The sequence below is a fragment of the Heterodontus francisci genome, chromosome 2 (assembly GCF_036365525.1).
Source record: "Heterodontus francisci isolate sHetFra1 chromosome 2, sHetFra1.hap1, whole genome shotgun sequence".
Lineage (NCBI taxonomy): Eukaryota > Metazoa > Chordata > Chondrichthyes > Heterodontiformes > Heterodontidae > Heterodontus > Heterodontus francisci.
The window spans coordinates 47693319-47709132 of NC_090372.1; the positions used below are offsets into that span (position 1 = coordinate 47693319).

At 41.8% G+C, this 15814-nt stretch overlaps 1 protein-coding gene across 4 annotated transcripts in view; it reads right to left on the reverse strand.

The window, feature by feature from the left end:
* Positions 1-270: 270 nt before the first annotated feature.
* The window catches only part of sirt5 (sirtuin 5), a 56572-nt gene continuing 41028 nt past the window's right edge, over positions 271-15814 (reverse strand). For all 4 annotated transcript variants that reach the window (XM_068058037.1, XM_068058047.1, XM_068058056.1 and 1 more), the window contains exons 8-9: positions 8711-8826; positions 271-598 (exon numbers count right to left, since the gene is read on the reverse strand). In XM_068058037.1, coding sequence (XP_067914138.1) covers positions 523-598; positions 8711-8826 — 192 coding nt within the window. In that variant the 3' untranslated portion in view covers positions 271-522. The remainder of the gene's footprint in view (positions 599-8710; positions 8827-15814) is intronic.

Genomic DNA, 15814 nt, shown 5'->3' on the forward strand with positions numbered 1-15814 from the left:
TGTTTATGCCCTCTTGAAGTTTATCACTATCCTCTTCGCAGTTCAGAATACTTCCAAGTTTTGTGTCATTCACAAATTTAGCTTTGTGCAAGTTACTGTATTACAAATCTGCACTTTCTATAAATTTTACAAACAAGTGAAAATAAAAACCTTTGCATCAAAATGCACTAATGGAGTAGATAAGTACTATCTGCTTTCAAGTAGAAACAAGAGACAAGCTTACACGAAGATTTCAAATGGAGCAGCGTTGTACAGGTAAAGACCAATAACTTAAATTCTTCAATTATTTTATTTATAGGCATTTCTGTACAATGATTGAATGTTCTGACAGCATAAAACAGTTAATCTTGCAATTAAATTCATGAGTTATTAAAAGTCCTTCGTCATTCAAGTGGTGACATTGATTTCTTATCGCTGAAAGCACCACAATTTGTTAAAGTGCTACATTTGATAACATAACATGTGACCTATGAACAGCTCATTCACTGTTTGGAAAGACCTGTGAATATTTAAACAAGTTCCTTAAAAAATGACTTCACTTTCATGCCGAGCAAGTGCTGGTGGTAGTGTTGTTCCACAGGGGCCTTGAAAATTAAATCTGCAAAGAAAAACATATTCCAACAATTAGACCGATTTATCTCTTGGGGGAGCAGAGGGAAGGGGAAGGAAAGAGAGACAGGACTGGATTGGAAGGTAGCAACTACAGACCAGGGGGCAGGGAGAGGGCATTGAGGACTGGATGAGGCTTGAGGAAGAAAGGGAGATGACGAACCAGGGTTGGGAGAAAGAGATCTAGGGAATGGGTATCGGGAGATTAAAGCTTGGGTTGGGGACAAATGGAAACAAAGTTGCAGAATGTTGGGGACTGGGGCCCAACATTTCCTGTAGAGACAGGAGCAACAGCTGCAACACGGTGAGTGGAAGTGGCGCTGAGAGGAGCAGCCAGCAGAGGATGAAATCTGCAGACTTTATTGTGGGTCAAAATTGAAAAATAGTTTCCAGTGGTGTGCCAATGGAAAACTGGTACCGAAACTGAAGATTATCACTGTATGACCTGATTTTACATTAGGGTCCCATAAATAGAATAGTGAAATACAGGAGGGTACAGGCTGGCAGTGGCTCACAGTAATGCTATGGAACTAGGAGGGGCAGGCCCGCTCCTCCACATTCTACTAAAGGTGGCACAAGCAAAAAAAAACTTCCTCAAACCTTTAAGGGCCACTGTTGAACTAGCAACTGGTCAACACTTTCTCCACCTAATTTTTCCACACATTTTGCAGAAGGGCCCTGAAACAGGCGTTGGACCCTTTGCAAATTTAAATTGAACCAAAATCAATTTCGGCCAGCCACAAGGTATGCTTAAAAACAGTGAAGACCAATATATTGGCAACCATGCGCTGGTACAGACTCAGTGCAGGACCTTGTGCTCAGAAATTGCAAACATTATACCCAAAAGACAGATATCAGTTTGTACCAGTGTGTCCAGATAATTTTTGCTGAATGTGGCCATGCCAAATACCAGAATGGTGGATCACACTCACCATGTAAATTAAGTTTGCCACCCCGTCTTAACAAATACCAAAATTTCCATTGCACGGTTGTTTTAAACTACCCATTATTGGTAGATTAATAGAAGAATCAAAATTTTTCTGTCTCATGATATTTCAAACATTTTTTCAGTTACTCTTCATATCCAACCTGAAATTTTAGAGGCGGTCATATACATCCAGGAAAATTTAATGAAGTCACTTCAGTTAATGACAAATCTTATTTAAATCTGAGCTCTGACATCAAGCTAATGGATTTTTAACAATTTAAATATCCTCTGCCACCAACAATCACTCTCAGCTGTTGCACTACCAAATGTAGCCCAATTTCTTGTTGTAGTTTGGCCTGATCACTCAAACAATACAACAAGGTCGAACAATGCGTCAATCACCTATCTGGCTTTGAAAACTCCCACCACAGCCTCGGGAGTTAATTATGTGATTTTTAAAGTTGTGGAGAACCAAGCTTGGCAGAAAAAAAGAAAATGTCAGAAAAGCAGGTAGTAAGTTTTTTTTTAATAGTTAAGGTTAAATTAGTGCATATAAAATTGTTAAATTGTATGCTTTAAACACAAGATTAACATTAAACGATTGTCAGTCCCCCTCCACATATGAAGTATCAAGAGTTTTAAAGTAGCTGGCGTCATGAAATATAGTCACTCAGTAACAGATCCATACACCCCTCATCTGAACTAAGAAATCCCTACGCTCCAGGAATTCAACGTAGTATAGCCTCCAACCTTGCCAATAAGGGTTCTGCTCGAGTAACTCCCAGCAAAAATAAAGTCATCTAAACCTAACCATTAGGGATGGGGGTACGTTCCAAAGGGTGCAGATTTTGCTACACTGGCAGTCTATGTATTCGTCCTTGGAGAACCAAAGACTGTAAAGAATCACATCCTTAAAACAAAAATTCTAAATGTTTTAATTTGCTCAAAATATATTTAGACCTCCCATAGTACCAACCATAAAAAAGCATTATTAATGAGCAGATATGGTGATATTTTCATGCATCATAGAGGGGTCATTCAACCCACTGTGTCTGTGCCAGCTGAATTAGTCACACCCATTTGTTGTTTTCTCACAGCCCTATAAATTTTTCCATTTCAAATATACATCCACTTTCTTTTGCAAAGTTACTATTGAATCTGCTTCCACTACCCTTTATGGCAGTGTATTCCAGATCACAAAAACTCAAAGCATTAAAAAAGTCTCATCTTCCCACTGGTTCTTTTGCCAATTATCTTTTAAATCTTGGTGCTCTGTTTACCAATTCTCCTGCCAATGAAAACTATTCTTTACAAATGAAACATGGATGTAGGATGCGATATTTCTAACCGATACCTAGGTGTTGATTCTCTCTCGGCCCCTTTATTAATCCTCACCTGCTGACTACTCTCAATAATTTTACCTAGCCAAAACCATATTTCTGTAGAATTTTGAACACCTCTTATTAAATCTCCCCTTAGTTGGTGCAGGGAAGTGGACTTTAGATTCCTAGGGGAAGTGGGATCTATACAAGCCAGAAGGGTTGCACTGTAACAGATCAGCCATGATCTAGCTGAATGGTACAGCTGGCTCGAGGGGCTGAATAGCCTACTCCTGATCCTATTTCCTATGTTCCAATGTCCTGGCAGGGCAGTTTGCTATTTCTGTGGGAGAAGGTTTAAACTAGTTTGGCAGGGGGATAGGAACCAAGATGGAGCATTAGAAAGGAAAAATAAGGTGCATAAAGGCTTAAGAGAGACATAGCATTACAGTAAAAAAATAGTAAGGTATTACGTGGGGTCAGATTAAGTGGAAATAAAATAAGATCTAATTCAGGCTTACAATCATCGAATAGTAAAGCATAGGAGGTGGCTATTTGGCTCATCGAGTCTGCGCCAGCTCTTTTGAAGAGCGATCCAGTTAGTGCCTCGCCTCAGCTCTTTCCCCATATCCCTGCAATTTTTTTCTCCAAGTATTTATCCAATTCTCTTTTGAAAGCTACTACTGAATCTTTATCCGCCACCCTATTGAGCAGTGCATTCCAAATCCTAACCATTCATTGCGTAAAAAGGATTTTCCTCATGTCTGTTGCTTTTGCAATTACCTTAAATCTCTGCCCTCTAATTATCAGCCCTTCAGTCATTGAGAACAGTTTGTCTTTATTTACTCAATCTAAACCCTTCATGATTTTGAACAATTCTATCAAATCTCCTTAGCCTTCTCTGTTCTGAGATCAACCCCAGTTACGCTAGTCTATCCACATAACTGTAATGCCTTATCCATGAAGCCAACCTAAGGGTCACAATTTTAAGTTGTATAAGGCCAGATCAAGGTTACATGTCAGTAATTCTTTTCCCTGAGAATAGTGGACCTCTGGACCAGACGAGAACGGGACCTGTTTCTGGTTGCGATAGACATCACCTCCTACAAAGGGTCGATACTGCAAGAAATTCAGGCCAGAGAGATCTCCTGGAATAGTTTCAATCACCTAGATGGGTCAGAGAGGAATTTTCCAGATTTTTACCCAATAAATTGGTTTACAGTGCATGTATGTAAACACATGAAGCATGGTAAATAAGTTTGGTAAGCTGCAGGTGCAGATAGTCACATGGGATGTCAGAGAACTTCCAAGCCTGATTGTGAAGAACACACTTAGACCAGGAAACTTCGGTAGAGACTGTTTACTACTTGTCACAGAACTTACTTCTCCACTCCAAACAACCCACAGCCAGTGCTGGCTGGCTCTTCTCTATATATACACATTTGAATACAATTAACTAATTGTACAATTAACTAATTCAACACCTGCTCACCCCATTATCTTGAACTACCAGATATTTATCATCCATCAACAGAATTTCAGACCCTAACATGGGAATATGATGTTATGGTGATAACGAAGACCCCTGGCCCAAAAAAGGGCTGGACTGGGTACTAAATATTCCTGGATATAAGGTGCTCGGGTAAGAATGGGAAGGACCGAAAGGAGGAGGGGGTGGCAGATTGATTAAGAATATTACAGTACTGGAGAGAGGGGATGTCTTGGAGGGGTTAAGGACAGAATCTATTTGGTTAGAGTTAAGAAACAGTTGAGGTGTCATTACACTATTCGGTGTGTTCTATAGGCCACCAACCAGTGGGAAAGATATAGAGTCACAAATTTGCAAGGAAATTGCAAAGAGCAGCAAGAACTATACAGTAGTGATGTGGGGGACTTCAATTATCCTAATATGGATAGTAAGAGTGTAAAGGGCAGAGAGGGGGGGGGGGGTGGGAAAGAGTTAAGAGCTTCTGGATAATTTAACTGAGCAGTACATTTCCAGTCCAACAAGGATCTGATTTGGGGGAATAAGGTGAGTCCAGTGGATCAAATGTCAGCAGGGGAACTTTGAGGGAACAGTGATTATTGTATCATAAGGTTTAGATTATCTATGGAAAAGGAGAAGGAGCAATCTAGCGTAAAAATACTTAACTGGAGGAGGGCCTTAACTGGAAGAGTTGAGAATGGATCTGTCCCAGGTAAATTGGAATCAAAGATGGGCAGACAAAATTATAATTGAACAATGGGCTGCCTTTAAGGAGGAGATAGTTTGGGTACACTTGAGGTACGTTCCTAGGAGGGGGGTGCGGGTAAGGTAGGACAACAAAAACCAGAGCTCCCTGGATGATGAAGAGGATAGAGAGTAAGATGAAGGGGAAAAGGGGAAGTATGACAGACGTCAGGCTGACAATAAAAGTGAGAAACAGGCTGAGTATATAAAGTACAGAGGGGAAGTGTAAAAGGAAATCAGAGGAGCAAAGAGAGAGTATGAGAAGAGACTGGCAGTTATCATGGAAGGGAATCCAAAAGACTTCTGTAGGCACAGGTAGTAAGAGGAGTGGTGGGATTGTTTAGGGACCAAAAAGGAGACCCAAATGTGGAAGCAGAAGGCATGGCTGAATGAGCACTTTGTTTCAGTCTTTACCAAGGAAGTGGACGCTTCCAAAGTCATAATGCAAGAGGAGGGAGTTGACATAATAGATGGGCTAAAAATTGATAAAGAGGAGGCATTAGAAAGGCTGGCTATAGTTAAAATTGATAAGTTACCAGGACTGGATGGGATGCCACGGGAAGTAAAGGTAGAAACTGTGGGTGTACTGGCCACAATCTTCCAATCCTCGATACAGGGAGTGTTTTCAGAGGATTGGAGAACTGAAAGTGTTATACCCTTTTTCTGAACAAGGGTCTAAGGATAACCCAGCAACTACAGGCCAGTCAGTTACTCAGTGGTGGGAAAGCTTTTGTAAATGATAATCTGGGTCAAAATTAACAGTCACTTGGACAGGTGTGGATTAATTAAGGAAAGCAAGCACAAATTTGTTAAAGGCAAATCATTTTTAACTAATAATACAGAAGCAAAATACTGTGGATGCTGGAAATTTGAAAAAAAAAAACCCCAGAAGATCCTGGAAGTATTCAGTAGGTCAGGAAGCATCTGTGATGAAAGGTCATCGACCTGAAATATTAACTCTCTTTCTCTCTCCATAGATGCTGCCTGACCTGCTGAATATTTCCAGCATCTTCTGCTTTTATTTTGTGTTTAACTAACTTGATTGAGCTATTTGATGAAGTAAACAGAGAGGGCTGATGAGGGTAATGCAGTTGATGTGATGTATGTGAACTTCCAAAAGAAATTTGATAAAGTGCCACATAATAAGCTTGTATGCAAAGTTGAAGCCCATGGGATAAAAGGAACAGTGGCAGCATGGATACGAAGTTGGCTGAGTGACATGGAACAGAGGGCAGTGGTAAACAGCTGTTTTTCGGACTGGAGAAAGGTATACAGTGGTGTTCCCCAGGCATCAGTACTAGGCTTTTCTTGATCTATATTAATGACCTAGACTTGGGTACACAGGGCACAATTTCAAAATTTGCAGGTGACACAAAACTTGGAAGTATAATGAACTGTGAGGAGGATAGAGATGGACTTCAACAGTACATAGGTGGAATGGGCGGACACAAGACAGATGCAATTTAAGGCAGAGAAGTGCGAAGTGATACATTTTGGTAGGAAGAACGAGGATAGGCAATACAAAATGAAGGGTACAATTCTAAAGGAGGTGGAGTGACAGAGACCTGGGGGTATATGTACACAAATTGTTGAAGGTATCAGAGCAGGTTGAAAAAGTGTTCAAAAAGGGGTCCTGCGCTTCATAAATAGAGGCATAGAGTACAAAAACAAGGAAGTTAAGATGAACCTTTATAAATCACTGGCTCAGCCTCAACTGAAGTATTGTATCCAATTCTGAGCACCACACTTTAGGAAGGATGTGAAGGCTTTAGAGAGGGTGCAGAAAAGATGTACTTTCTATGGTTCTGGGGAGGAGAGACTTCAGTTATGTGGATAGACTGGAGAAACTGGGATTGTTCTCCCTTGAGCAGAGAAGGTTTGATAAGAGGTATTCAAAATCATGAGGGGTCTAGACACAGTAGAGAGACAGAAACTGTTCCCATTGGCGGAAGGGTCGAGAACCAGAGGGGACAGATTTAAAGTGACTGGCAAAGGAACCAAAGACGACATGAGGAAAAACTTTTTTATGCAGCAAGTGGTTATGATCTGGAATACACTGCATGAAAGGGCGGTGGACACAGATTCAATCACAGAGTTCAAAAGGGAATTAGATAAGCACCTGAAGGGAAAAGATTTGCAGGGCTATGGGGAAAGGGCTGGGGAGTGAAACTAGCTCAACAGCTCTTGCAGAGAGTTGGCATGGATATGACAGGACGAATGGCCTCCTTCTGTGTTGATTAACATTCTCTGCTCTAAGGCAAACAAACTTTGTCAACTGGGCAGTTTAAGTGGCAAATGAACCTCAACATGGGTAAATGGAATTTTTACCATGAAAAATAGAAACATCACCTACAAGTTAAAAATAAGAAACTGAATTGGATAAAAGAGCAAACTGACCTAGAGATACAGGTGAAAAAAACATTAAAAGCAGCATTATAGGTCAGCAAAACAATTAAACATGTTAAAGCACTGGGATTTGTTTCAGGGAAAGAGAGAGTTCAAAAATAGTGAAGTTCTATTACAATTGTATAGGATCCTGGTCAGGCCACACTTGATAACACTGTGCACAGTTCTGGTCTGCATACCATATAAAAGGCATAGAAGGATAAATGCAAAAAAATTATAAAGCTGGTACCTGCACGGAGAGATTATGGCCAATTGGAAAAAAATTCAACAGATTGGGGCTTTTTTCATCAGAAAAAGAGAATTGAGGTGATCCGATGTTTCCATTGTGCCATGTTTTTGCAAATTTCAACTAGTTGTTTTTATAACCTCCTGAAGTCTAATGCTTCCAATATTAGTATTAATTTAATGATTCACTTATGTTAAACACCAAGTTAATGGCACATTTCACTGTGCTGCATCAATGCACACCTATAGCATGAGTTCTGATTACTTTTAAGATACTACTACTGTGAAGGAGAACCTCCAGTTAGTCAAATAGTATGACATTTTAAGAGTATATATATATATTAATAAGGGGTACTTAATTGGAAATTCCCTATAACTCACAGGATTATCAGGCCATTCAACTCCTTCAGCTTGCTCCACCATTAATTAGATCATGGCTGATTTGTACACATCAGTACATACCCACTTTAGTATCATATTCCTTAATACCCTTATCTAAATACAAAATCCATTGATGTCAGTCTTGAAAGCTTCAACCACCCAGCATTCAAAGCCATTTTGGCAGGGTGGATGTGGAATAAAGAGGATTTCTACTGCCATTCGTGAAAGAGAGCTGATTTCCCTCCAAAATAGTCTATCTCTAATTTTTAAGATTATGTCCCTTCATTCTCGATATCCTTACCAGAGGAAATTATTTTTCTGTATCTATCTTACCGAGTTCTCACTGACATTTTGCTTTCCTATTCTGCTCCCAATGGCACTTTGAACCTCCTAGAGATCTGCTGCTTCTTTGTGGGTGGGAAGTCCTGATCCTGCCAAACTTGAGAATTCCCACCACAGCAGAGTCCCATCCTCTACAGCAGTAGCAGCAGAATCAGGCCAGTGCAAGAAAAGGACTCATTTTCTTCATCCCAGTGGATTAAAAATAGTACATGCTTTTGTATGCCTGGCAAACACTCTGTCCACAGCATATCACTGGATAAATCTTCATACCTGAATTTTGTGGTGGCATTTGTGATCAAAGTATTGAACTCTGCTACTGGCACACCCCTCGCAGCTACCTGGGGAGCAAACAATGCTGCTGGATAAACAATTGATGATGTCCCAACCTTAGAAAACAATTTCAAAAGATTTACGTAAGCATAAGTATACATAAGTAAATATTTGAAGAACCCAATTATTGAAAGCCACCACCTCAGTGGGGTGGCTCAAAATTAAAAAAAGACTTTTAAGGACCCAAGTGGATGAGTCACTGGGCTAGATTCTAAAAGGCCGGCAAAAACAAATGGTAGCCTGCTCATGCAGGCCCACATGCCAAGCAGCCACCGTGATTCCAAGCACAGCAGCTCATTTAAATAGCCGGGGTGGGCCGCCCCTACCCTCCAATCACTTGGAGGGGGCAGGCTTTCCGTTCCCGGCAATGGTGTCAGCTGCCTGTGCGTAGGCGCTGACGCCATTTTTAAAGGGTTGTCAGCCCGACTGGTAAATTTAGATATTCGAAGAGTTATTGAAAGTAAATAAATACATCTCTTTTGCCCCTCTCCCACTCCCCCAATAACAATTAAATTATTTGCCCTCCCCCCCCCCCGCAAAACACTTACCTTTACCATCTGACCTTCCCCCCCCACCCCCAAACTGCACAAACTTTAAACTATAACCCTTCCCATCATCCCCTACATGCACGACGTTAATTTGACTCCGTTTCCCCACTCCCCCCCCTTCCCGCCCCCACCCCCAGCCCTGCATTGAGAAATTTACCTCCTCTCCCCACCAGTGTTGCACCTCATTTCCCAGACGGGGATCTGAAGGCACAGCAGTGCTGGCTGCCAGGGTGAAGATCGCAATGAGACTTCAGGAGGCAATGGGGGAGTCATTAATTCAGGTATTGTAATTTATTTAAATATTCAAATTGTGGTCCCATCAGCGAGCAGCAGGGGGTGCCGCCACAAAGCCTCACCGCCGCTGGCAATAGCAGGCCAGGCCCTGCCAGCGTCAATCCGTGGCAGGCCTCATCCAGGGCCATCTTCATACCCCTCCATCACGGATCCCAACATCGAGGGCTCTATAGAATCCAGCCCACTGTTTCACCACTTCACTACTCCACCTCGCCTTTGTTTCCTGACAGTGCTACCTCACCTGGCTTCATGCCTTAATGTAGACTTACAGCATGCTTCTGAAATGACTAACAAGACTAGAAGAGAAAGCCATGCTATACCAAAAATGTGTCCATTAAGATATTCAGAGTATCTTTGACAAAGCTTAAGTATATATATAAACCTTCATAAAGGGATTAGTCCAAAACATTAAGCATTTTGGGAATTTTAAAGTTGTTTTCTTCATGTTTAGAATTGGTTTAACATGCCTGTACTTAAGATATTGTCATGCAGGCCCCCACCTGCCAAGAATGAGACATTAATTTTACCACATGAACATTGATTTTTAAACTGTTACTGGAGTAAAGAAAGAACTTGTTTAAAAAAAAACACCAGACCCTTGACTGGAAAGACATTTGCATAGTAACAGACAGTACTAGGAAAGGACAAAGGGGCCACTCTCTGCTCCAATTTAATCCACAATGGACTTTTGATTACCAGACGTTGAAGGTGGAGAGGCTAGCATTCCCGGTTAACTGCTCAGATGACCGAATACACAAACAGACGTGATCAGACCAGTTTAGTCACATGACTAACTGGCTGTTGGAGTTTTTTGAATTTGAACTTGCAACAGAGAATTTGAACTCAGAAAGCTCTTTGCTCCTGGACTGGAAAAAACCTTTTTCCTATCTGCTCTCATCTCGCTCTCACCAGCTTTGGAAACCATTGAAGACATATGAACCCCAAGAAAGAAATGTCTCCTACAGTAAACAAGGTTTAATAAGAATACTGGGCTCCAACAAAAAGCAAGAATTACCTACAAGCAAGAACTACCTACAAAAGGACTACAGTGAGCTCGAAGCATAGTAACAAAAAACACTTCTGATATTGCCTCAAACCTCTCATTTTTTCTTCTGCTCTTTTCTGTCTCTATTTGTAAGTGCGTATCGCGTATGTGTGCTAGCATGGGGCGTGGAGCATATCTGTAGGCGTTACCCGAATTAGAGTTTAAGTTCAAATAAATTTCACTTTTCTTCTTTAAACTTAAGAAAGCCTGTTTATGCTCATTTCTTTCCCCTATAATTGGAAAGTCGTGAACGAGGATTCACCGAGGGGGAGCTCAAAACACGGTGCGTTTAAAAATTAAATCCTGTCACAATAAGGCTGAAAGAGACCCCTAGACACATTTTATCACCTGTTCGTACCAATATTGTTTAATTCTAATGCCAACTTTTCTGGTGTATAATAAATAATTTATAACGTCATGGTTTGCAGCTAAGGTTTCTTTAGGGGGAAAAAAAGTCCATTATGTTAAATGTAAAATTAAATTCCAATGTTTCCCCAATTTTTGTTTAATATTTGTTCACAGGATGTGGGGGTCGCTTGCAAGGCCAGCATTTATTGCCCATCCCTAATTGTCTTCAAGAAGGTGGTGGTGAGTCACCTTCTTGAACTACTGCAGTCTGTGTGCTGTAGGTAGACAGTGCTGATAAGGAGGGAGTTCCAGGATTTTGACCCAGAGACATTATATTTCCTAATCAGAATGGTTGCTGGAGAATTTATAGGTGTTGTTGTTCCCATGTTTCTGCAGCCCTCGTTCTTCTCGGTGGCAGAGGTCTGGGTTTGGAAGGTAATGCTGAAGAAGCCTTGGCAAGTTGCATCTTGTAGATGGTAGACGCGGCTACTGTTCTGATAAAGGGTCGCAGACCTGAAACATTAACTCTGTTTCTCTCTCCACAGATGCTGCCAGACCTGCTGAGTATTTCTTGCACTTTCTGTTCTCATTTCAGGGTTCCAGCATCCACAGTATTTTGCTCTTACACACTGCTACTACCATGCGCCAGGGGTGGAGTGAGTGAGTATGAGGTGGACGATGGGAGGCTCAATTGAGCCACTTTGTCCTGGATGTTACTGAGCTTGATTGTTGTTGGATCTGCACTCATTCAGGCAAGTGGAGAGTATTCCATCACACTTATGACTTTTATGTCTTGTAGATGGTGGAAAAGCTTTGGAGTCAGGAGGCGAGTTACTCACCACAGAATACCCAGCCTCTGATCTGCTCTTGTAGCCATAATATTTACAAAAGACTCGTCAGCAAAGTTGAAATCCTTGGAATAAAGGTGATAGTGACAGCATGGATACAAAGTTGGCCGAGTGACAGGAGCAGTGGTAAACAGTTGTTTATCAGACTGGAGGAAGGTATACAGTGAGGTTGTCTGGGGTCAGTACTGGGACCACTGCTTTTCTAGATCTATATTAGTGACTTAGACTTGGGTATACAGGGCATAATTGCAAAATTTGCAGATGACAAAATCTGGAAATATCGTGAGCTGTGAGGAGGATAGTGAACGACCTCAAGAGGATAGACAGGCTGGTAGGCTGGTGGAATGGGCAGACAGGTGGGAGATAAATTTAACAGAAGTATGAAGTGATACATTTTGGTAGGAAGAATGAGGAGAGGCAATGTATACTAAAGGGTACTATTGTAAAGTGGGTGCAGGGAGAGAGTGATCTGGGGTATATGTACACAAATTGTTGAAGGTGGCAAGGAAGGTTGAGAAAGTGATTAAAAAGGCACATGGGATCCTTAGTTGTATAAATAGAGGCATAGAGTACACAAGGAAGAAAATTATGACGAACCTTCATATAACATTGGTTTGGCCTCAACTGGAGTACTTTGTCCAATTCTGGGCACCATGCTTTAGAGAGGATGCAGAAAAGATTGATGAAAATGGTTGCAGGAATGAGGGATTTCAGTTACGTGGGCAGGCTGAGATAGTTGTCCTTAGAGAAGATTGAGAGGAGATTTGATAGTGACCTTCAAAATCATGAGGGGTCTAAGACAGAGTGGAGAGAGAAAAACTGTTTCCATTGGCAGATGAGTAAAGAACCAGAGGACAGATTTAAAGTGATTGACAAAAGAACCAAAGGCGACATGAGGAAGAAATTTTTTTTTTGTACACGGTGAGTGGTTACAATCTGGAATGTACTACCTGAAAGGGTGGTGGAGACAGATACTTTCAAAAGGGAATTGGATAAGCAGCTGAAGGGAAACAATTTGCAGGTCTATGGGGAAAGGGTTAGGGTGCAGGACAAGCTGAAATGCTCTTGCAGAGAGCTGGCACAGACATAACAGGCTGAATGGCATCCTTTTGAGATGTTATCATTCTATGATTCCATGACAAAAGCAAAATACTGTGGATACTGAAAATCTGAAATAGAAAATTGCTGGAAATACTCAGCAGGTCAGGCAGCATCGGTGGACTGAGAAATTATTAACGTTTCAGGTCAATGACCTTTCATCAGATTAGTATTTCCACAATTCCAGCCATGAGATCAGCCATGATCGTATTGAATGGTGGAGCAGGCTCGAGGGGCTGAATTACCTACTCCTGCTCAGAGTTCTTAATACCTTATTTTCTGTTTTTATATACTATGTTTCTATGAGGCTGGTCAATTAAGTTTCTGGCCAATGGTAATCACTAGGTTGTTGTTTCCAAAGGATTAAATTATGGTAATGCTGCTGGGGTCACCAAGGGAATGCAACTGAACTCTTGCTGGAGATGTTCATTGCCTGGCGCTTGTCGCATGAATGCTACTTGCCACTTATCAACCCAAGTCTGAATGTTGTTCCCGGTATTCCTGCACGTGGACTGCCTCATTATGAGGAGTTGCGAATGGAATTGAACTTGGTGCAATCGTTGGTGAACAGCCCCACTTCTGACTTATCATGCAGGAAAAGTCATTGATGATGCAGCTGAAGATGGTTGGACCAAGGTTACTACGCTGAAGAACTCCCACAGCAATGTCCTGGGGTTGAGATGATCGGCCTCCAACAACCACATCACCTTCCTTTGTGCTAAGTATGACTCTAGCCCGTGGTGAGCTTTCTCCACACCCCGCCCTGATTCCCACTGATTTCAATTTTATTAGGGCTCCTTGATGAAATGCTCAATGTTAAGAGCAGTCACTCTCACCTCACCTCTGGAATTTAGATCTTCATTCTAGGACCGGGACTGTAAAAAGGTCTGGAGCTGAGCAGTCCTGGCGTCACCCAAATTGCGCATTGGCGAGTTAAGTGCTGGTTTGTTAATGATTCAGAGTAGTCAGGGGCTGCAAATGGCTGCATTCTGGTTTTTGTGGACAGGACATACCTGGGCAATTTTCCACTTTGTCAGGTAGATACTAATGTTGTAGCTGTACTGGAACAGCTTGGCTAGTGGCACAGCTGGTTCTGGGGCACAAGTCGTCAGCACTACAGCTGCGATGTTGCCAGGGTCCAGAACCTTTGATGTATCCAGTGACTGCAGCCATCTCCTGATATAACAATGAGTAAATCAAACTGCCTGAAGACTAGCTTCTGTGACGTTGAGAATCTCCAGAGGAGACAGGGACGGATCATCGACTTGCTGGAGATGGACATTGCCTGGCACTTGTCGCATGTGCCCTTGCTACCCTCAGCGCTTCTTTCAAATGGTGTTCAACATGGAGCTAATTGATTCATCGCTAAGAGAAGGCAGTAAATGAAAATAAGCAGGAGGTTTCTTTGCCCATGTCTAACCTGATCCCATGAGACTTCATGGGGTCCAGAGTCAAATGTTGTGGACTCAATTGCATATGCAATTCCTGACTGTATACCACTGTACCACCACTCTGGTGGGTCTGTCCTGCAGGTGGGACAAGATGTATTCAAGGGTGGTGATAGGAGTCTGGGACTTTGGCTGAAAGGAATGATACTGAGAGTATAACTGTTAGGCTATTGCTTGACTAGTCTGTGGGACAGCTCTCCCAATTTTGGCACAAGTTGCCATATGTTAGCGAGGAGGATTTTGAAGGGTGGACTGGGCTGGGTGAGTCTTTATCACACCAGGTGCCCATGTTGATGCTGGGTGGTCTGGCTTGTGTTATTTTTAGACTTTTTAATAGCAGTTTGATACAACTGAGTGGCTTGCTAGGCCATTCAGAGGGCAGTTAAAAGTCAACTGCATTGAGCAGGATCTGGAGTCACATATGAGCCTTCAGGGCGAGGACAGCAGATTTCCTTCCTTAAGGGATATTAGTGAACCAGATGGGTTTTTAATGGCAATCTGATAGTTTCATCTCCACATTACTGATACTAGATTTTTTTTAAATTCCAGATTTATTTCAATTTCCCAGCTGCCATTGAGAGATATGAACTCATGGACCTGGATCAGTAGTCCAAGCCTCTGGATTACTAATATAAAAACAGAAAATGCTGGAAATACTCAGCAGGTCTGGCAGCATCTGTCTAGAAAAAAAAGTGTTAACATTTCAGGTCAATGGCCTTTCACAATTCAGAAGGAGACATAACCTTAAAATTAAAGCTCGGCTATTCAGGGGTGATGACAGGAAACAAAAGACATCCTCACACAAAAGGTAGTGGAAATTTATAACTCTCCCTCAAAAAGCTGATGAGGCTAGGTCAATTAAATTCCAACACAGATTGATATTTTTTGTTGGACAAGGGTATTAAGAGATATGGAACCAGTGCAGGTAAACTGAGTTAAGATACAAACCAACTATGATTTAACTGAATGGCCGGAACAGGCTTGAGGGGTCGAATGACTGATACTATTCGTATGCTTCTAAGTCCAAGAAATAATTTACATTTAGTTTGTGTCTCATCTCTCTTAAATTTCAGTCTTGGTTGTCACAGTAGTTACTTCTAATTTTCAGTTAATGAGAAAGCATAGTCTTAGTTAATTATTTTCCTCCCCATTTTAGTTAAGGAAAACATCAGGATCTACTTGCTCTGTATAACATTCACTGGAAAAACCCACTGAGCCATCAGTAGTGCACACAATATACATCTAGATGAAATTCGGAGACGTCAGGTTAGATATTAAAGTCCCTCTGCCGTCGGGAACAGTGGCGGGGGGGGGGGGGGGGGGCAATGAAGATCAGTACAGCGGAGGCCCACCACTAACTCAGACGGCAGCAGGCCCCGTAGCAATCTCGGCAGTGGAGGCGAGGCCTCATGGCA